General features: G+C 44.8%; 1 protein-coding gene across 1 annotated transcript in view; it reads left to right on the top strand.

The window, feature by feature from the left end:
• Positions 1 to 23,049, top strand: part of GABBR2 (gamma-aminobutyric acid type B receptor subunit 2) — a 365,809-nt gene that overhangs the window by 137,917 nt on the left and 204,843 nt on the right. Inside the window, exon 3 of the mRNA XM_045563833.1 lies at positions 16,457 to 16,627. Coding sequence (XP_045419789.1) covers positions 16,457 to 16,627 — 171 coding nt within the window. The remainder of the gene's footprint in view (positions 1 to 16,456; positions 16,628 to 23,049) is intronic.

Genomic DNA, 23,049 nt, shown 5'->3' on the forward strand with positions numbered 1-23,049 from the left:
ATTTTCCCTGAGCTCACTGTTTTACCACTGTAGAAAGACATTCCTTATTCTTCTTAAAGATGCACAGCACTGTTTTGGGTGGATATACCACAGTTTGTACAGCCAGTCCCCTACTGATGGACATTTGGGTTGTTTCCAATCTTTGGAATAACCTTGGGCACATGTCATATTTGTGCCAGTGTAAACTGGGGAGGAATTCCTGGAAGTGGAATTTCTGGGTCAAAGGAAAATGCATCTATAATTTTTCTAGAAAATAAATCTTTGTTGAAAAACTAGAAAACTAATGAATGAACCTGATTAAGAAAAGCAGAAAATTAAAGGCTAATATCTAAATGAGGACATAAAACAATTCCAATAAATACATCTCTCTGTGAAAGAGGCTGGCTTTAAACCCTTCTGGTGTTGTCTCTAGTCCAGCAATTTTCATTTTCTCACCTAAAGAAAAAAGAATTTCTCTTTGGTTTGTAAATTAAACATAAATCATGACATTTTAGAGCTGAAATAAAAACCACCTGGAACAGTCTCCGTATTTTAACACTAGAGAAACTGAGGCCCAGAAAGTGGAGGGGGTTGAACAGAAGGAGTAAGAACAAAAATCCAAATTCAGTTTAATTCCGTACAATTAAATAAGCAGTAAGGGAAATAGCTGCTGCGTTATAAGTCATGACACTTGGTTTTAGTTTCCACCAAGAGTCAAATGTAAAACTGTACCACTGAGAGCCCCGAGGGTCTTCTATCAGCAGTGCAGTGGTTCAGAAGCCTGAGTGCTTTGCTGTCACAATGACATCTTCAGCAGGACTCTCTTAGTGTAAACGGATTTTATTTCACATCTTCTGTGTTATTCTAGGGCATTCTGATGTAGTCATGATGACAGATTGGATCAGGTGGAGGGTTTCACTGGCTGTGGGCATTCTGGCTGATGACGTGAGTGGTCGTGTTTGCTGAGGATAGTCTGAAATTACATAATCGCGGTGTTAGCAGCATTCTGCTTGAATTCTGAGCAGGCAGCATGGAGAAGCAAATGGGTTTAGCCCAGCCCAGCCATGAACTTTAGGGGTGAACCTGGGCAAGTCCCTTCTTTCTGGTCCTCTGTGTGTAAAAGGAGGAGTTGGACAAGCCCAGAATGGCACATAAATGAATGGCACCCATGGCATTATCTTCTCCTTCTGTGCTGATTGCAGAGATAACTAATGGATCCCTACACACTCACTCATCACTCCTTAGCCCACTTCTCCTGGCAGCCCACTGGTGATACTGCACAGGCTCAAGCCTTTTACCATGGCCAGCTTGGATGGTTACTTAGGGTTGGTAGACAGAATACAGGACACCCAGTTAAATTTGAATTTGACTTTCAGATAAAGGAAGAAGTTTTTCTGAAGTGTAAGAATGTCCTGAATACTGCTAAATCTGGCAACAGTATTATTTAGGCCACTTCAGTTATTTCTCTTTTTTTCTCTATAATCTACCTCTCTAATTTGGAAAATCCACCCTCTCTTCTTGGCACTTCTGACAGTGCCCATTCCCCAGTGCCTAGATAAAAGTCTAGCTCATTCTATAATTGTTTAAATTCATATTATGACAATTTAATTGAAGGCAATGGGGATTCGGGTGGAAGGTTTTTATTTCTGAGGACCATATCTTCTGGTAAAACTCCTTAATGAAACTGTCATACTTGTTTCCCAGATATCATTTGCACATCCCTTTGTTGATTTTGCCAATCCATATACCACTTGTATTATTAGCCTCTTTATGATGTTCCTTTAAATTAACTCATTATTTCAATACCATGAATGAAAAATCAGTATCATTTACTAAAACAAAGGGAAAACACATCTATTAAGATTTAAAAGGGTACTCTGGGCTCACCTGAAATCATAGAACACAACACTGACCAATTCAATTCCTTGCCAGTTTGGGAACCCCCTCTGTGGCCTTGGTAGATGACCCCTGAGGATCTCCTTGAATACTTCCAGTGATGAGGAACTCAATACTCTGTAAGGTTTTGATTCATCCTTGAATACCTTATTGCTCGATATTTAATCTTCACATTGATCCCTACCAGCCTCTGTGAAACAGTTATACATTGATCCTAGTTTTCCCTCTGGGACCCCACACAATAAGTTTGCTCCCTCTGCATTCGTTCATGTATTCACTTACTCTGCAGATATTTGAGTGCTTATGATGAGACAGCTTGAGTGCTTATTATCTCACGGTCTTTGAGGGAAGCAAGGATGCAATCACAGCACGTGTGATAGGGTCTGATGGGGGGACGGGGGGGTTGGAGGTGGGGGAGGTGTTGAGAAGGCTGCTTCACGGGGAACAGGAGAGCCTGGTGTGCTTGGGAAGGAGAAGGCCGAAGTGAGGGGGTGAGGGAGGAGGCTGGAGTGGTCAAAAATGTGGGAAGGGAGCGGACCAGGTGGGCCTTGTAACCCTTGTCTTCCATCCTAGCACCGGGACTTCCTGCAAAACATTTTCATACCCAAGTTCTCAGTTCATTTTTGGCAGAGCCCTGGGGAGTTAGTCGGGGCAGGACTTATTCTCCCCATTTCTCAGGGAAGGAAACTGAGGCCTAGCAGATTGCTGATGGGGCTTGCAGCTGACGCACAGGGGAGCGGGGTCTTTATACTGCACAGGTGCACAGCAGTGCTCATATCTGGTGCCCCACCCATGTGCAGCCCCGGGCCCCCTGGGCCTGGATGACACCCCTGCCCCATGGAAGAAAACTCCACATTCTTGGAAAACATCTTTGAATCTTTTATCTTGATTCAATTTACTTAATTTCCTCAGGACTGACCAGGAAGCAAATTTCCGAGGTCTGGAGTCTGGTGTTCACTGCTCCCTTCCTTGCTTGTGGAAGGCGTTGGCTCACGGGGTAAACTGAGCCTAAGATGACACTTTCTTCTGGAGCTCTGGTGTCCCTGGAACCTGGGCTGTGAGGTGCCCAGTGACCTCCACCCTCCAGACTCCCACGGGCGCTGGGGCTGTGTGTCAGTGGGCAGGTGGCTCTCGGGCCCCCTCGGCAACCTTGGCCTGTCTGCTTGAGCGATTCCTTGGTACGAGTCTGCTGCTTGGAGCTTTGCCTGGACCTGGAGACTCAAAGGGACAGGCCCATGCCCTGTTTTTCTCAGCTGGAGAAACCAGCACTTCTCTTGCTCCGCTGCTCTGTTCTATGTGAGAACCAAGTTAGTTCTTGTCCAGAGGGCAAAGTATGGACGCATTTTTTGACCCTGCTGTCCCCCTTTCCTCTCGTTTTCTCCCTCGGCTATAGAGCAGATGCAGAGACAGCCCTCAAAGAGCTCCCAGACCAGTCAGTGGACTGGGCGTGGCTACCAACCACTTCTGGGTGCCCCACCACAGAGGGGAGCAGCAGTGCTGGGAGAACTGAGGGAGAGCAGGGAAGGCTCCCTGGAGGAGGTGTCTGTGAGTGGGCCAGGATGGGTGAGTAGGAGGTGTGTTCTCGGCAGTTGGAAATACTGCATCCCCTCCCACGGCAAGAATCGAGCTGGGGCCCCAGCATACCTTTCCCCACCCCTCAGATGTGATTTCAACCTATGGACTAATTAGAGGTGCCAAACTGACATGAGGAGACATGATTTCTGCAGTGAGGTAATTAAAAGGCAGTTGGCTTCACAGCTGTGATCACACGAGAATGCTTCTTACCCCTAAAGATGTCAGCTGAAAGCCAAGTGCAAAGGAGCCGAGGAAACCAAAGAGGCTTCTAATATAATTTGTTAATTTCCTACATTTGTCACCTGCACAGCTGTGAGGGGAAAATGGAACATTTTACCAGAAGTTTAAGAGAAAATTAAAGACATACATTCTAATTGTACACAATTAGACAAGCAATATAATCATTATTATTTGTTAATTAACAAGCCATTTTAAAATCAGTAGATTAGGATCTGGAAAGCCCAGCTTAGAATGATGCCTCTGCTTGGTGGCAGCCACGTCCCTGTGAGCAAACGCTTTCATTCACCGAGGCTTCTCGTCTGGAAGATGGGTATGTTCATCTCCGTCCTGCCTTCCTCAGCGGGGAGGAATATTGACGGAAAGGGCTTTGTAAACTAATAGGACTTTTATAATTGTAAGACATACCATCTAATTTTCCTAACTTGATTCTTGTAACTTCTAAGTCTAGAAGTTGTGATCTACCGTTAGCAAACATTAACCGGGCGCCTGTGCTATTTGGATCCTCGCGTCAGCTCTGGGATGGGGGTATGCCCCTCTCACCCCCGTGGGTTTACAGGGGAGGAGACTGAGGTCCCACAGGTGAAATAGTTGTCCAAAGTTGCATAGGGAGGGGTGGAGGTGGCATTCAGACCAAACTGTGCAAACTGAAACTCAGAATTCTCACCTGTATGTGCCACACTGCCTCCCCAGCACTGACTCGGCTTTGCTGTTTCTCTATTGTACTCCCATTTGTGACTTAAAAAAAAAAAGGATTTGAGGAATGAATATTTGCTGTCCAATCTGCTTTCCATAAAATAATGGTAGAAATGTTAAAGAAGGGAGTAAAGAAGGAAATAGACAAATCACAGAGTGCCACCTAGCAAAACAATTGTTAAAGAGCAAAGAATTAAATGACTTTACAATTTACCATTTACAATTAATTAAAAGATATTTCTTTAACTGGGTGATAGGCTGTTTTGGTTTTATTATTATTCTTTAAACCAAACATACATACTTAATATATTTATATAGGTAGTTTCTGGTCGACAATAAAAGTTTAAAAAGAAAAATTTGAAGAATTTTCTCTTAAAAAATAAAATACACATATGACTTTTGTTTCATATCATTGAATTGGACCATCTTAGGGAAGCAAAAACATAATAAGCCACTTATGCAGTGATTATTGTTTTTCTTTTAAACAAATCTCATTTTTTTCTTCTCCCTTCTTTTAAATTGTCCCATTTGCTTTCTAGTCTGATACCCAGGTGCTCCTAAGAAGCAGCCTGGTATATTGGAGAGAGAACTGCGTTCTAAGAACAAAAGTCCCAAGCCCTAGCCTTGCCACTTGCTGATATTGTGACTTTGAACAGGTCACTTAACCTCTCTGAACTTCAGTTTTCTCATCCGTAAAATGAGGGTAATAAGGTCTAGTCTACCTAACTCTGCCAGGGTTTTGTGATTATCAAAATTAGACTTAAAGAAGTAAGTGTTTTGGAAATTGTGAAATCACAGAGAAGAATCCCAGCAGTGTGTGGAATGACCAGCGATGTGAAGTTAGTCTCCCTGCTCTGCCAACTGCTAGCTGTGTGACCATGTGCAAACGACTGACCCTCTCTGAGCCTCAGTCTCCTCACCTGAAAAATGCAGATCATAATCATGTCTACCTCATAGGGTCGTGTTGCATGTTAAATGAAACAGTGAATGTTGAGCACCTCGTGTAATGTTGCTCCATGGTAGGTGCTCGTTATTTGATAACTTCAGGGAGTCAAAATATCTGAGCTCGGCCAGGCACGATGGCTCACGCCTGTAATCCTAGCCCTCTGGGAGGCCGAGGCAGGTGGATCGCTCGAGGTCAGGAGTTCGAGACCAGCCTCAGCAAGACCCCGTCTCTACTAAAAATAGAAATAAAAATTATCTGGCCAACTAAAAATATATATAGAAAAAATTAGCCGGGCATGGTGGCGCATGCCTGTAGTCCCAGCTACTCGGGAGGCTGAGGCAGGAGGATCGCTTAAGCCCAGGAGTTTGAGGTTGCTGTGAGCTAGGCTGACGCCACGGCACTCACTCTAGCCTGGGCAACAAAGTGAGACTCTGTCTCAAAAAAAAATATAATAATAATAATATCTGAGCTCAAATCCCAGCTTTGCTTCTTACTAACTGTGGGGCCCCAGGCAAGCCACTATTCCTCCTCAGGCCTCAGTTTCCCCAAGAGGAAACAAAGACAGTAATGCCTCCCCTACTTCCCTTGAAAATGGTTGCAAGTTCCCACTAAGAATATGGCCGTGGGAGGGGATGGTAAAAGCTGAACTGCTGTGCATTTCTGAGTGATGAAAAGCTAAACCTCATCAACAGGAAGGAGAAAGAACTGTTCCCCAAGCGGTCCCAGCCCAGGCTCTCTCTGACTAAAGAGATTTAAAACCTTACAGCAAGTCTATGCACGATGCCCCAGAAGGCCTTTTGTTGGAGTGGGGCTTCCAGAACTCACCCGAACGCCAGGCATTCATTTTCCCTTGTTAACTCAGGAAACATTTTGCAGCCGCTCTGCATCACATTAATCTCACAGGCATCTACATTGAGGCACTCTGGGTCCAAACAGTTTTTCACCAGAGCCTGGGCACAGCGGCGACCTGGCGCAGACCTGAAGTGGACCCAAGTTCCCAACACACACAGCCTGGTGCCTTTGTATACATCCTGGCACTGGCCACAAACAGTGTTTTGTCAGAAGCTTCCTGAGAAAGTTGCATTCCATTCATCTCGGCTGAAAGGAACCCTCGATGACAAATACCGCCTTCATTTAATTACAGAAACGGTCAGCAAACCCATGGAAAAAGATTAAACCAGCAGAGAAAAGAGCAAACCTCAATCATTTTCTCATACCGTCGCATCTGGCCCAAGTTCCTTGACTAGGACTTAGCAACTACGGCCACCCTTGCTTATACCTGCCACCTGAAAAATGGTTTATTTGTGCAGAAAAGTTAAATTCAGATGCCCCAAACCAGGTAAAGAATGAATTGCATTTAGGCAAGAATTCATCAGTGGCTTGGAATGTAATAAAGATCCCGAAGTTGGGAGACGTATTTATATTTTTCGTCTAGGTTTATATCTGTAGAGAGAAGTGAAGCACATTGGCAATTATCTGAATAAATCAGATCAAATAAAATACACACCCACACAAAACCAACAAATTCCTTAATCATTTTCTTCAGTTGCTCGAGAGAGAAGCATAGAGTTCTGTGGTTGCAAAGAACTTTGGAATTTTCAGTCCAATGCATCACTTTCAGAGATGAGAAAAACAGACGCCTCAGAGGCATGGTTTGCCCTTGTTCTCTCAGTCGTAGAGACAGGGTGAAGCCCAGGTGTCCCAGCTCCCTAAAGTGGCCTCAGAGCTGTCTGAGCTCCCCACTCCTCTCTGCATTCACGTGCTTACTATTAAAGCACCTCACGGTTCGGTATGTCTCTCACAAGACATTTCACGGCAGGTCGGAGCCGTGAGAGAAATGGTGTTGGCTCTCTTCCGACTCCGCTCTGTTGGTTAAGTGTGGATTCCCAGGAATCTCCCAGGATGGAAACGGTGGAAACTTGCTGTGTTTGAGACACCCGGGAAGTCTGGAGTAAGTTGTCTCCTTCCTGGTCTACTGGATCTCAGAAGGGGCAGACCCTAGACCATCGCCCCACCTTGCTTGAGGGCCCAGAAAGGTAATATAAAGTCACAAAGACCAGTTCCTCATCTCCCAGACTAACCTTGCACACTTGAGGTTACCTTTCTGGGCCACAGTTTCACCCATTGTAAAATGGATGATAATTCCTGGCTCAGATCACCTGTCTGAAGGTATCGATCACCAAGTCAGACGTGCTCATGAAAGCTTCCTTTGGATGGTTCATACTGTGGTTGCTCGATCAGGTAGCTGGTTTATTTCTCCATCCATTCATCAAGCCACCCACTGTCAAACAGTTGCTCTCAGGCATTTTAGAGAATGGATTTGCCTGAGTGTAGAAAGAGGGAATAAAAATAATCTTGCCCTCCAGAAAGATTGCAGAGAATCCCTCAGTGCTGACAGATTCTCCGCAAAACCAGCATCTACCAACTCTATAGGAATCATAATCGGAGTCAGTGCAGTGGCCTTTTTGTATCTGTAGAGCTTCAGAGTCTATAAAATTCATTCACATCCTAGCTTCACCCTTCCAAAGCAGGCAGGACAGAGCTTATGATCTTAATTTTACGGATGAGGGGAGGTTCAGTGACTTGTCCAAGGTTGCATGGCTAGCAAAAGGCAGAGCTGAGGTTCAAACCCAAGGTGTCTGGAGTCCAGGGTGTGAGTGGCTCTCAGCCTCTGCTGGTCTTTGCCAGGGCATCTCTGGGGTTCATGTCGAGGGGCATGTATCATTTCCGAGGGGCCATGGTTATGAAGATGGACACAGTGTGGCCTGACTGTAGGGATTCTTCTCCATCCCTTATAGGTTGTGTGATTTTAGGCAAGTTTCTTCTTTTATTCTGGTAAAATGCACATAGCATAAAGCTCACCATTTAACCATTTTAAAGTGAACAAGTCAGTGTCATTGGGTACAGTCCCAGTGTTGTCCAACCATCACCACTATCTAGAACATTCTCAGCACCCCAAAAGAAAGCCCTGTACCCGTTAAGCAGTCACTACCCAGTCCCTCCTTCTCCCCCAAATCCCTCCACCACTAATCTGCTTTCTTGGGCAAGTTTCTTAACCTTAAAGTCTCAGTTTTCTTACGTGTCAGATGAGAATAATAGCAGCACCTACTCCCTCCGGTTGTTGTCAGGATTAGATGGGACCATAACCGGAAACACTTGACAAACATGGAAGGGGGCAGTATAGTAAATGTGTGCTGTGACTGTGTTGTGGGATTTCAGGTAAGACTGTCTGGGCTACCTAGGATGAGGAACAAAGATGCTTCACCTTGCCTACATCCTGGCTTCATGGTGACCACTCATAGTGCATAATTCTTTCTGAACTGGGCTCTTGACACTGAGATTCTGGAAGATTTTGCCACTCCCCAGGCCAGGTGTCCACACATAGTGCCATTGGGTCCTATGTCCTGCTCATGGGTTGGGCAGTACCTGGACACTGTCATTATCAGAAGGATTCAAACCAGTTCCTGGGGTGGGAGTGGAAGAACAGGATGTGCTTAAGGGTGTTCTGTGGGCCAAGCAGTGCTCAAGGACACCCCGGGCAACTACTCAAGACAAAGAGAACACTGTCATGATCCAGGTTCAGCCTGGCTGCAGACTGGGGCAAGGAGAGGCATGGGCTCCAAACCCACTCAGTGCCCAGAGCTGGCCAGGATGGGATGAGATGGGCAGTCTTACAGACCACCCCCCAGGGGCATGGCAGCTGGCACCACCCCAATAGATAGCAGTTTGATGGTACATGCCACAAACCTTAAAAACCTTCAACTTGTGGTTTCAATGGTGCCTAAACATTACAAAAGAGAGTTATAGGCCCTACCACATAATTTACTTGATTAATTCAGACTAAATTTATTTGCAATTTTTCTAGCAATGTTTTTTTTTTTTTTTTTTTTTTTTTGAGACAGCGTCTCACTCTGTCGCCCAGGCTAGAGTGCCGTGGCATCAGCCTAGCTCACGGCAACCTCAAACTCCTGGGCTCAAGAGATCCTCCTGCCTTAGCCTCCCAAGGAGCTGGGACTACAGGTGCATGCCACCATGCCCGGCTAATTTTTTCTATTTTTAGCAGAGATGGGGTCTCACTCTTGCTCAGCTGGTCTCAAACTCCTGAGCTCAAGGGATCCTCCCACCTCAGCCTCTCTGAGTGCTGGGATTATAGGCATAAGCCACCACACCCGGCCTCTAGCAATACTCAATAAAACATTTTCCAGCTTTCCTTTGAAACTATTAAGACATGGAAAAGAAAACACACACATACACGTAGAGAGAGAACAAAGAGACCCCAATACTCACTGGTATTCTAGATATTTAGAAGCTTCATTAATTATAAAGTAGATGGATCTGGATTGACAAAATCCTGAACTTTGCCTCCTGCTACTCCAAACCTTGCTGCATAAAATAATTGTCCTGAAAACTAACAGACAGACTTTTTCCTCTCTCCCCTACAATCTGAGTTAGAGACTCAGGAGTTATACCAATCAGAAAATCAGACGACGACGCCTCTACCTCACAGTTGCTGATATCTGAGGCAATCAAAATACTTTTTTTCTCTTCATTCTCACCTATCTTTCTAAATTCAGAGAGAGCTGTAAATTCCTAGAAAAAAACTGGACAGGAAGAGGAGGGGAAGGCACTACACACTCATTGCTTCCTGGGAGGCAGAGACCTCCCAAGTGAGGTTCTGTAGGCAGGAGGGAAAAGCCCTCGCATCAGTGCATGCTGGGAATTAATGTGCTGTGTTGATCCAGAGTGTCAGGAAGTCGGGCAAAACAATGATGTCACCTCATTAATGTAGATCAGCATAAGGTGAGAGCCCACTAGGCACCCAAATCTGTGCTCAAATACTTATTCTCCAGTTTTCTGAGAAATGTACTCAGTTAAAATGTAAATAGAAAACAAGGCCAAGGGCAATCCACATGTTGTGTCTTTGATAAGCCAAGTCTGAAACAACTGCCTTGCTTTTGAGGGTGGGTACCCTGAAAACACCTTTGATAAAGTGCCTCAAAAATAATCAAAGGAGGTCACGCCTGTAATCCTAGCACTCTGGGAGGCCGAGGCGGGTGGATCGCTCGAGGTCAGGAGTTTGAGACCAGCCTGAGCAAGAGTGAGACCCCGTCTCTACTAAAAATAGAAATAAATTATCTGGACAACTAAAACTATATATATAGAAAAAATTAGCCGGGCATGGTGGCGCATGTCTGTAGTCCCAGCTACTCGGGAGGCTGAGGCAGGAGGATCGCTTGAGCCCAGGAGTTTGAGGTTGCTGTGAGCTGGGCTGACGCCACGGCACTCACTCTAGCCTGGGCAACAGAGCGAGACTCTGTCTCAAAAAAATAAATAAATAAATAATAATAATAATCAAAGGAGCACAATACTCAGAAGAAGGGGAGGAAGAGTCCACCTGTGAAAATGATCTATCATAGGATAAAGAAGAAAACTTGAGAAAGACGTTTGGTATCCTCATTCATACGCCATATAACATAGGCTCCATGAAATAGACAGCCCGAGATGGGGGGGCGAAAAGGGATGTGGATCATAAAGAACTAATAGGAAACTAAACATGTCAACAACACAATTAAAATCTGTTAAAGACAATAAAGCTTAAACCGAGGGTGTTGGAAAGCAAGTCAGGTGACTCTCAGCACAAAGACCCTGAATGGCTAACATGTGTGCACAGCTACGTAACCACACAAAGGCCAAAGAGCTGCAAAGCCAAATAATAATGTAGTGACACTTTGTCTCTGAAAGACTCACAAAAATTAGGAAGTTGAATAATACCAAATATTAGCCAGGATGTGAAAAAATGAGAACACTTATGCCCTACTGCTAAGGACTGTGGATGATGTAGAAAATATTGCCAGTAAAAATGCACACACCCTGTAATAGAATAGATAGACTAAAATAAGATGCTCTTCTAAAATGAAGATAAGGACTGAGAGATGAAATCTTGAAAGACAATGTGACAGATATGGATTTGGAGAATGAAGAGACAACATATAGATAAACAGGTGTTCCGGAGGAGAGATAAGAATATATGATGTAGATATATTATACATAATAAATTTACTATATATGTTATATTTTTATGTATGACATATACAGTATAACAAATATGCCATATATAATAAATATATTAAAATATATTGTAAATATAAATAATATACTATAGTATATAATTACTTATATAATAACATTTAATATATATTATATAGTATATTGCATATTTTATATATATTATATATACATTTTTCTGAGTTGGAAGACTTGAGTGTATAGATCACATACAAGGAGTATATAGGATTCCCTGTATCTCAGATAAAAGCAAGAATGACACACCCAGATCTATCCTGGCAATTTTTTTGTATTCCAAGAATAAAGGAAAAAAAAATCCTTCAGGCATCCAGGCAGAGAAAATCAGGTATCTACAAATGAACAACAATCAAGCTAGCCCTGGATTTCTCCTCTGCATCATTTTGTGGTTTCAAAGGGGAGAAGTGGCAGCCCAAGAATTTTATACCCAGCCAAATTCTGCCATGTGTCAAGACAGCACAGAGCCATTCTCAGCAAGTCTGCAACCCCTTACTCCTCTTCAGAATATTCAAAGGTTCTCCAGCAAGCTGATACCTGAAGCAAGATGAACTCACACAGCCAGAGCAGAGAAAGGTAGCTGCGAAGTTGAGGACAAATGGGAACAAAAGGAAACACAAAGGAAGCATAAAAAAACAGTAAAATGGCCAAGAAGAAGACAGATGCAAGTCTAAGTATTAATATTTATTACAGTAGTAAACATACACATTTTAAAATCTGCCCATATGCTCTTTTCAAGAAATATATTTTGAAACAATCTTAATAGAATACAAATAAAAGAGGATCAAAGCTATGCCAGGCAAACGCAGGCAAAAATAAAGTCGGGGTTGCAATATTAATATCAAGCAAGATAAAGTCTAAAACAAAAAGCAATAAACTGACAAAGAGGTTTATTTTACCTTGATAAATATTTCAATCCTCAATTCACTCAATATCTATTAAGTGCCTGCTATTTACACTAGGCAAAGGTATACATTGCTGAAAAATAAAGATGTAATTGTGATGAACATTTATGCTTAAAACATAAACTCAAATCATATAAAGCAAAAACTGTCGAAACACATGGAGAAGTGGTCATAGATGATAGAGAACAATTTCACCAACCTCTCAGCCTTTGATAGGCAAAGTAAATGAAAATATGAAGCATATCATAATCATATAATTCATTTGATTTATCTATTATGCATGAGTAGGCTAGTAAAGAACTCTATAGTTTACAACTAGAAATTTCATTTTTTTTTCCCCAGCCACTGTGGACCTTTTACAAAACTTGATTGAATCGTAGGCCACAAAGAAAGTCTCAATAAATTCCAAAAGCAGACACCATATACACCAAATGCTCAAAATAATGCACTAAAACTAGAAATAATAGCAAAGCTATAAATTAAATTTTAAATTACTCTCTGAAATAAATCCTTGGTTAGGAATTGACTGGAAGCCTCAAATCACAGTCTGTTCAGAAACAAATGTGGTTGTGTGAAATAAGGCAAGAGAGCCCACAAAGTTTGCTGTTCAAGTTAGGGCCCTGCGGCTAGCAGCCCCAGTGTGGCCAGATGCTGGGTGCCTGTGCTGGGCGGGGAGGGACCGGGGAGCACACAGGAGGCAGGTGGGCAGCCATCAAGGGGAGAAGGAGCATTGGGGTTAGAGTCCTTTAGCAATGGTGGGTATCTCCAAATCTCCCCATTTCTAGGGTTAAGTCTGCTTATTCAAAACCAGGGATGTTGAGCTGTGTCACTGGTTTTCAACCCTCACCGAGCACCATAACCACTTGGAAAGTTTTTAAGTAATACTGATGCTTGGGCTCTATGCCCTGAGATTCTGATTCAGTTGCTTTGGAGTGGGACCAAGTCATCGTTATTTTTAAAAATCTCCCCAAATGATCCCAAGTGTGCAGCCAGGGTAGAGCACACCAGAGCTAGATGTTTTCTGATTCCGCACCCCCAGTTCTGAAGTTCAGCAGTAGTACTGGGCACTTGCAGTCTTTGCCCATGGAAAAAGTTTTAGGAGGCTAAAGTCAGGGAAACAGTGATGCAAAGCAATCTAATCAAAGTGTGCATTATCTCAAATGGTGCAGAAAATGTCAGTGCCAGTTAATATTTTGTACCCAACATGATTTAGACCTGGGGCATATATCGTACTCCAAGCCCATTGTAAACACAATGGGCCATTTATTCACTGAACAGTAACCACTGTAATTACCTACAGGGCAAACATATGAGGTTGTTCAAGCAACAATTAATTGTGGACCTGGAACTAATGGAACAATAACGGTAAAGTAGCAACTGGAGTGTGATTCAGAAATCACATCAGAAAACCAATATTTTCTAAATTGTATTAGATAAGCATTTTTGGGGATGTGATGACATATATAATGTCCCAGGTCCTGAAATAGTTGCTCCCAGATTTTTCTAATAGTTCCTTCTTACACTGATGAGCCTTGCAGTGTTGTTTTAATCTTGAGAGAAGAATCGTGGACACTGGGTCTGAGGGGACTGTTGGGAACTTCCATTTCTTGCACTTGCTGCGAGACCAAGTGTCACCTGCAGGCAGGTGTGCAGCCTTGTTTGGATGGTAGGACCCTCCTTGTGAATCTGATGGAAGCCACAGATTCTTTGTTCAGAAAAATATACATGCCTGTATGCACATACATGCCCATGCAGACCTTTTTCTACAATTTTCAGGGGGTTCACAGATACCCTGAAGCCCCTCTGTTCTCACTAGGTTTTGGTCTAGCCTCCATTTGCACACCTCCAGACACAGGGATCTCACTACTTCTAATGGCAGGCTTTCCACTGCTGGACACCTCTGAATGTGAATGTTCTCAATGTGTCCAGCTGAAATTTTCCTCTCTGAGGATTCTTTCCATTGGTTCTGTTCTCCCAAGAATCTTAAGAACAATGATTCCACCCTTGACCCTTACCAGACTTGGGATGTCCTTGTCTCTGTGGGGACCTTAGAAATTGGTTTCTGCAGGTGCTCTCTGGCTCCAGGTAACAGCTGGTGGGCTGCTGGTGGTCAGCTCTGACAGGAGATCAGGGATCCTAGGAAGTGGCTGTCTACTCTCTGAACCAGACCAGGGAAAAGGACAAATTCCTACTGCCCTCTTCAAGTCCTGGTGGGAAAAGTGCTTCCTAGGGTGATAGAAGAATCAGTTAGGTATCTTCAGCTGGGGCCCGAGGGGGCCAGGATGTTATTTATCTGGAGGCTTCAATTGGACCCTGGGATACGTCAAATCTAGAGCCGCTGCTGGGACAAGCAAGGGTTTGGGGAGACAGCTGGTGGCAGCAAGGATTGGGGAGACAGGGGGAATGGCTTACTTCAGCCACACCCTCTCTGGATCAAAGATTTAAATGACACCAAAGAAGGAAGGGAGGGAAGATGGGAGGGAGGGAGGGAGAAAAAAAGGACAGACAGACCAGAAGAAACAATGGAGGAATTCTTTTACCATCTCAGTGTAAAAAAGGCCTTTCTAAATATAACTCAAAACCTGAAGTCATAAAAGAAAAAAATTGATAAATTCAACCACATTTAAAAAACACACCTCTACATGGCAAAGGTCACCATAAACAAATTCAAAGTACAAACTGGGGGAATAATTAGCAACTTCTATCACGAAGGGCTTATTTCCTTAATATGAAAGGTCACTTCTACAAACTTATAAAGAAGACTAAGAGTCAAACTGGCAAACGGACAAAGATGTAGACAGCTTCCAGAAAGGAGCTACCAGTTGCTCTTAAACATAGAAGGAGATACTCCACTTCATTCGAAGTAAGATAAAATGCAAATTAGAACTACAGCAAGATACTATTTTTTCCCCATCACACTGCAAAGATCAAAAAATTTGATAACCACTTTCTGTGGGTGAGGCTGAGGGAAAGCAGAGTGGAGATCAGAGGAAATTGTGGAGGAGGTGACATTTAAGCTGGGCCTTGTAGGACAGATAATTAAAATCCAATTTAACAACTTATTGGCACTTAGAAAAAGAAGAAGTAATAAAGGGAAAGACGGACAGATTTGACTATTGAGTGTAAATTAAAATACATACGCACAAAATATAAAGGCAAACACACTAAGATATTTGTGGCAACTATAATAGCCTGAGTTTGAATGCTATACATGTAAGAAATATTCATTAAATTCAATAAGAAAATCATTAGAATACTCCTCAAAAAATAAACAAAGAACATGAAAAACTAACTCCTCAAATTGGACATACTATTACATAACCATGACCACATGGAAAAAGATGCAACATTGTGTGTAACCATGAATGCAATATGATTCCTTGTTTGTTTGTGGTTTTTTTAGTGACAAATCATTAGAAAAAGAGAAAAGATATTTTATTCCCTCTATTGATAGGAATGTGGTGAAATTGGCCCTCTAGTTATACCTGGCTAGGACATGTACAAATTGATAACAGTCCTTTCTGGGAATAAGTATCAAGTCTTTAAAGGCTTAGATTCATTATTTGAGAAACTTTATGTCACAGACTCTTTCCTATGGAAACATAGGGGAAAAAATCTATGCACAGAGATGCCTGTAGAATATTAATAATATGACAATAATGACAAATTAGAAACAATCGAAATGTCCTCAAATTAGAGATGACCCAGTAAATTGTGGTATGTTCATATGCTGGAATATTATGCAGCTATTCAAATGTTTACGAGGAGTTTTTCACAGGATAAATGCTTATAGGGGAATTGTGGGGAATAAACAGTTCAATTGTGTATGTAGAATGATATCAAGACTCCTTTTTAAAAAATCCAGTCATGGTACATAGAAAAACACTGCAAAGAAATAGACTATCATATAATATTAATGATGGTTCTTTGGGAAGAGGTGGATCATTGGTTAGGTTTTTCCTTCCGTCTCCTTATTTTGCATTTTAACCTTCTCCTCAATTATCATGTGTTACTTTTACCATAAAAAGGGTTAAAGACTGTCTTGCCGCATGTGTTTGTGTTCCTCTGTTTGGTTAAGCAAGGCGCCGGGTCACAGCTGCGAGGCTCACTCAGAAAGCGTTGTCTCTCTTGTGTCTTTCAGCTTTCCTTTGCTGCAACCACGCCTGTGCTAGCTGATAAGAAAAAATACCCTTATTTCTTTCGGACTGTCCCATCAGATAATGCGGTGAACCCAGCCATCCTCAAGTTGCTCAAGCACTACCAGTGGAAGCGCGTGGGCACGCTGACGCAAGACGTGCAGAGGTTCTCCGAGGTACGCTCCGCCCGCGTGGACACGGTCTCGCTTACTGCTGGCCGCCGTCCTCTCCTAGCGAGGGGCAATATGGCGTGATCGGGGGTGGGTGATATCACGGGGCTTTTAAGCACGTGCTTATGAGCAAGATCAGAGCTGTGTCACCACTGACAACATAGAGCTGGCAGCTGAGGAATTTGTGTGGCGATTGGTGCAAACTTCATTCTAGACGGCTCAGGAGTGAACCTTCCCTTCTCTCACTGTTCCTTTCGGCTGCCTCGTGTGGCTTACTCCCCGAATGCCCCTGCCGGTTTGTTGTTCTTGTTACCGATGCTGTAGTGACCATCTAAACTCATACAGTACTGCCAAGAGGTGTTCTCCGGTGAGGAACGTTTCAGGGAGGAGCTGGCTTGGCTTACAAGCATACACTGATACACATGGTGCGGTGGTTTTGTTTTGTGTTTTTTTGGCAAAAAAAAAAAAAAGGGAAGAAAAGAAAAAGCCAAAATATATATAGTAAAAAGTAAAAGTGTTGCTTTGTCCCAATCCCCCTAAATCCCACTTTCTCTCTGAAAGGTAACCCTTGCTTGCAGTGGGGTGTTCTTCTGCCTAGAGCTTTTTCAGTGTATTTGTGTTAAACCCAAATGACTTCATACTATATATTTTGCTTTTTTTACTTTGCAACAGACCTTAGAGACCTTGACTGACTCCGTGTTTTAGTGGGACATGGTGCTCTGTCAAATGGGTGCGTCGTGATTTACTCTGGATGTTCACAGTTTTTCGATAGCACAGCCAACACTTTCTTGCCTAAATGTGCATCCTGACGATAGATTTCTAGAAGTGGAATTACTGGACCATTTAAAATTTTGAGAGGAACTGACCTCCAAAAATTCTGTTTCAATTTCTAGTCCCACCCATGGCTTTTGACAATTCCTATTTCCACACATTCTTACTAACAAATTTTTAAAATTTATCCCCACTCAGATGGGTGCAAAATGGTCTCTTGCCATTTTTTCCCATTTGCTTTGTGTCTCCTGTGCGCCTCTGTGCTCTCGATACTTGTAGCTTCCAAAAACACAAGACAAGTCAGGTGTGCTTAGTAGCCCAGGAACGACACACTGCTGGCCGTGTGGGGAGTTTCCATGTGGGCGTCGGGTGTGCAGGCAGACCCCCCGGGAGAGGTGGGGGAGGACACACACGCTCTGCCAGGCCGGGCAGGGGTGGCAAGAAAGGTGGGGGCAGAGCAGGGCAGGGAATCAACAGACTTGGTTTCCCCTCCAGCTCTGCACTTAGCTTTCCAAGACTCTGGTCCCCGTGTCTCCCATGAGATGGAGAGACCACTTCATGCATTGGCTGTGTGACATTGGAGAAGTCACCTCACTTCTCTGAGCTTCAGTTTCCTCCCCTGTAAAATCCAATAACCCTTTGCAGGCTTCCCTGCAGGGTTTTTTGCCAAAATCCAATGAGTAATGGATTTGAAAGAGCTTTGCAAACTATGAAGCTCATGCACAGAGAGGGCTGTTTTTGGAGGTGCTTGCAGAGCGCAAGTGTTTGGCCCCACAGTCTGTGGGTATCCGAACAAGGCAAACTTTTCCCAGGCAAGGCTGCTCCTCATGTTCCCACCTCTCTGTTTCTCAGCCCCTCGGAGGAGGCACAACGGGAACTTGACCTCCAGTGGGAGTGACTCATTGCCAACACTGAAGAGGCTTTTGCTGGAAGCCTGCCCTTTAGAGAGCAGCGATAAATGTTCTAAAATGAGTGTGAAACAGGTTGATGGTGGAGGATGGGGAGGGCCAGTCCCATGGCCCTATTAACACCGGACCCTGCAGCAATTTGGAGGGGACTGCTTTTTTCTAATAGCATCTTTGGCTGTCAGAGCCTGGAGGGCCTTAGAGACACCTCCCCCAACCTCCGCATTTTGTAGAAGGGGAAACTGAGGCCCAGAGAAGGGAAGGGACAAAGTTCAGGATTTCAGAGCACCTCTGAAGTCATGAAATATTGTTCACAGAAAAGTCAGGACTGAATTCTGGGGCCCTGACCCCCAGTTCAGACTTCCCCTCACTCCTTCTTTCCATCCATAACTTCCTGGACTCACATGGGAACTACCTGCATGTAGCCTCTGAAATTTCCCCCAGACATGGTCTAAAGAGGACAATTTATCAGCCCCGACATTGGTTGAGTGCTCTATACCTTCCCAAACACTCTCACAGCCAGCCAGCTGCCCTGTAGGGAAGGGTGATGGCTCCCATTTTGCAGATGAGGAAACTGAGGCTTGCAGAGGTGGATGACTTCGTGCCCCAGGACACATGCTGGTGAAGAGTCTGGCCAGGGCCGGAAGCCTGACCCTCACTGGGATCAGGTGTGGACAGTTTGGTGCCACATCTGCATCCCTGCAGAGCTGTGCTAGGGCCTTCAGCCGGGTTTCAGGGCATCTCAGCGGGAAACCTCTTTTCCCGAGGACAGGATGTTGCTTGGTGGTTTTGCTGGCGAGGACCCCTCCTGATTTAAATCTCTCAGCCCAGCTGACTCCTCTCTGTGCCCAAGGGCTTTGGCATCCCTCTCCCGATGTCTGGACTGCAGCGCTGGAGTGCAGGCCCTGGAAACTCGCCAGGGGCTAACAGCTTTTCGTGAGTGCAAGGGAAACTGGATTCCTTTTATGAAACTGGTCGATCAGCAGCGTCAAGCACTTCTGTTCCAGACTGGTGCGCTGGAAAGAATGTCAAGTGAAAGCAATCCTGAAGTTGGAAGTGGTGGTGGAGGTGCCATAATCCCACAGCACTTATTACTGTGGCGTTAGGACTTTGGAAGGGGTAGAGGGCTGAAGGCCACCCCACCTTGGGACCATCTGCTCCTTCGAGCCCCCAACCTCTGAGATTCAAGGTTAGCACACACCTGACCCACAGGCTGCTCAGGACTTGGATCAGATGAGCCGATCTCTAGGCCCAGTTTGGCCAAGCGATGGCTGTGTGACCACAGGCAATTCACTTTACTTTGCTGACTCTGGGACGTATCAGATCTAGAGCAGCTGCTAGGACAATGAGGGATCCACGGAGACAATCGATCGATGGCTGAAAAGACTGAGCTTGCTACGGCCATGCCCTCTCGGAATCAAAGATTTAAAATGAGATGAAAGAAGAAGGAAGGACTCGGTACCAGGTGGACTGATCCCTAAGCCCACCTTTGCTAATCGATGGCTGTGTGATTTTAGGTCTCACAAAGATCATGTTTTCCCTTTGGTAAAGTGGGGATATGTATCCCTGTTCGCAGGCACTGGGAAATGAGGTGGTTAGAGGAGAAAACATAAGCGAAGGCCTCTGTGTGGTAGGTCCTCACTACGTGCCATCCATCCACTTGGAGAGTAATGCGGTGGCCCCCGTGTGCCGCAGGCTGTGCCGGGCCGTGTGCTGCGGCAGGACAGAGATCCACGGTCCTGGCCTTGGGGTGAGGCGGGGCCAGGCTTCCTGCAGGGGGTCCTCAGCTCTGGCTGCTCAGTGGAGTCACCAGGGAATTTTGGTTTGGTTTTGTTTTAATACAAAATAAAATTTAAATTTCCTAAGCTTGATTTTTTTTCCTTTCCCTTTTTTTTACTTTTAACAGCTTTATTGAAATACATAGCATACAGTTCCTACACTGTCAGTATACAGCCCAGTTATCGTTAATGAATTCACACGGCTGTGCAGCCATCGCCAGCCACAGTCTAGTTTAGCACACGCCCAAGACTGCGAAAACTCCCTCGTGTCCATCTGTAGTCGGTCCAGCCCCCCAGCCCCAGGTATAGTTTTGCCTTTTCTGGAAATTTCATACAAATGGAATTATTGATATATAACGCATCATCTTTTGCGCCTGGCTTCCTTCACTCAGCCAGTGCTTTTGCGGTTCATGGTGGTGTGGCACGTAGGAGGAATCTGTGTCTCTGTCCTGCTGAGCAGTACTCCCCTCGTGGATAGCATGCCTTTTAGCGTCACCTGCGGAGCTTTAAAAATCCTGATGCCCAGGCCATCCTCAGGACGCTCACATTCGAGGACCCTGACACTAGAGCCCTTTCAAGCCCTCCAGGTGGCTTCAACACACGATGGTGTTGAGAATGCCTGTCCTGCGTCACTGGCTCGGAGTGGAGTTCGGGGTGGAAATGGCGCCCTCTTGTGGTGGGAGCCCTTGAGCTTATAGCAGCCCTTGTCTACCTGGTGGCTGATCTACCTGGCAGCTGATCTACCTGGCAGCCCTCAGCTGTCCTGGGAACTGAAGGGGCAGGATGGAGAAGGGGGAGAGAGGTCTCAAGCCAGCACTGGGCCCCACCAGGTATAAGACAGCGGTGCGGGTGCTGATGAGGAGTGGAGGCTACTGCTGACAGGGTGGTCCCTGGGGTCTGGGATGGAGAGGGATGGGCAGACAGGTGGCCAGTGGCCTGGAGAAGTCTGTGTGTGTCTGGAAGTCTCTCTGAAGGTTGAGGGGTTGGGGGTGGGGGGCTGGAGGGAAGAGAGGCTGTGGCCAGAGCCAGAGGCGGGAGGTAAAGGACTGAGGGGCCAGGCCCTGGCTGTGTGCCAGGAGCTGACACGGCATAGAGGTTCAGGTCACTGGGGTTCAGAGCAAGGAAATGAGAGGCCATGCTGAGCGCTCTCCCGTGGGCATGCGGGCCGGGAGGGAGGCAGGGCTGGGGAGGAGATGAAGGCAGCGAGCAGGGAGCACCCGGGCGCACAGCAGAGGGCAGCGGGGCTGTCTGGGCCTCTCCCTAGTTCCAGGTCGCGTGATCTACTCAACCGCCCTCACCGGGTTGTTATTTTGGATGCAGCTAACCAGCTAAGTGCTTAAGTGCCCTTAGACAAATCATTCACTCTCTCTGGGCCTCAGTTTCCCCTTATGTAAGTTAAGGGAGTTGGGCCAGTTGACCCCTAGGGCCCCTCCTAGCTCAAGGAATGTTGGATTCTAGGGTGAGAGCTTGCGGGTGTCTGGCCGTTGACCCTGCCCTGCCATTCCTAGGACATGGCCATGAGATTTACTTAACTTATTTGTGCCTCTGCTTTGCTTTGGTTTTTTAAAAGACTTAATTTTTTAGAGGAGTTTTAGATTCATAGCAACATTGAGAGGAAGGCACAGAGATTTCCCATCTACCCCCTGCCCCACACGTGCACAGCCTCCCCCGTTACCCACATCCCCAGCCGAGGGGGCTTGTGTTATGGCTGATGGACCTTCACCGACACATCACCCGTGCCCAGAGTCCGTAGCTGACACTAGAATTCATTCTTGGTGGTGTACATTCTGTGGTTTTGGACAAACGCATAATGACATGTGTTCATCATTATAGCATCATACAGAGTATTTTCACTGCCCTGAACATCCCGTCTTTTTACTGTTCTCCATAGTTTTGCCTTTTCCATAATGTCATATAGTTGGAATCATACCTGAATGTAGGTTTTTCAGATTGGCTTCTTTCACTTAGTTAATATGCATTTAACTTTCCTCCATGTCTTTTCATGGCTTGATAGCTTATTTCCTTTTAGCACAGAATAATACAGTCATCCCTCGGTATCTGTGGGGAATTTGTTCCAGGACCCCCCAAGGATACCAAAATCCATGGATGCTATAGTCCATTGAATGAAAATGGCATAGTATTTGCATATAACCTATGCACATCCTCCCATATACTTCATTCATCTCTAGGTTACTTGCAATACCTAATGTAATCTAAGTGATATGTAAATAGTTGTTATACTGTATTTTTATTTGTAATTTTTATTGTTGTATTGTTATTTTTATTTTTTTGTCTAAATATTTTTGATCTGTGGTTGGTAGATTCCGAGGATAAGGAACCTGCAGATGCAGAGGGCCAACTGTATTCCATTGACTGGATATGCCTCAGTTTATTTATCCATTCACCTACTGAAGGACGTCTTGGGGCTTCTAAGTTCCAGCAATTATGAATAAAGCTACTCTAAACATGGATGTGCAGGTTTTTGTGTGGACATAGATTTCAACTCCTTTGGGTAAATACCGAGGAGCTTGATTACTGGATCATATGGTGAGAATATGTTTAATTTTGTAAGAAAATGCCAAACTGTCTTCCAAAGTGTCTGTACCATTTTGCATTCCCACCGGCAACGATGAGAGTTCCAGTTATTCCCCATCCTTGCCAGCATTTGGTGTTGCCAGTGCTCTGGAGTTTGGCTATTTTAATGATGTGTAGTGGTGTCTTGTTGTTTAATTTGCTTTTCCCTGATGACGTATGATGTGGAGCATCTTTTCATATGCTCGTCTCCCATCTTACTTTCTCATTTTAGGTATGAGGATAACGAGAGTACCTACTTCTTAGGGTTGATTGGGAAGATTAGATGTGTCAGGATACTCAAAGGGCTAAGAAAGTGCTTGGCTCATCATAAGCACCATGCAAGGGGTAGCTGCTATTTTTATTACCATCTAGAATCTGGTTCCTTAGCCCATGGCTGGCC

Source organism: Lemur catta, chromosome 10 (genome assembly GCF_020740605.2).
Source record: "Lemur catta isolate mLemCat1 chromosome 10, mLemCat1.pri, whole genome shotgun sequence".
NCBI lineage: Eukaryota > Metazoa > Chordata > Mammalia > Primates > Lemuridae > Lemur > Lemur catta.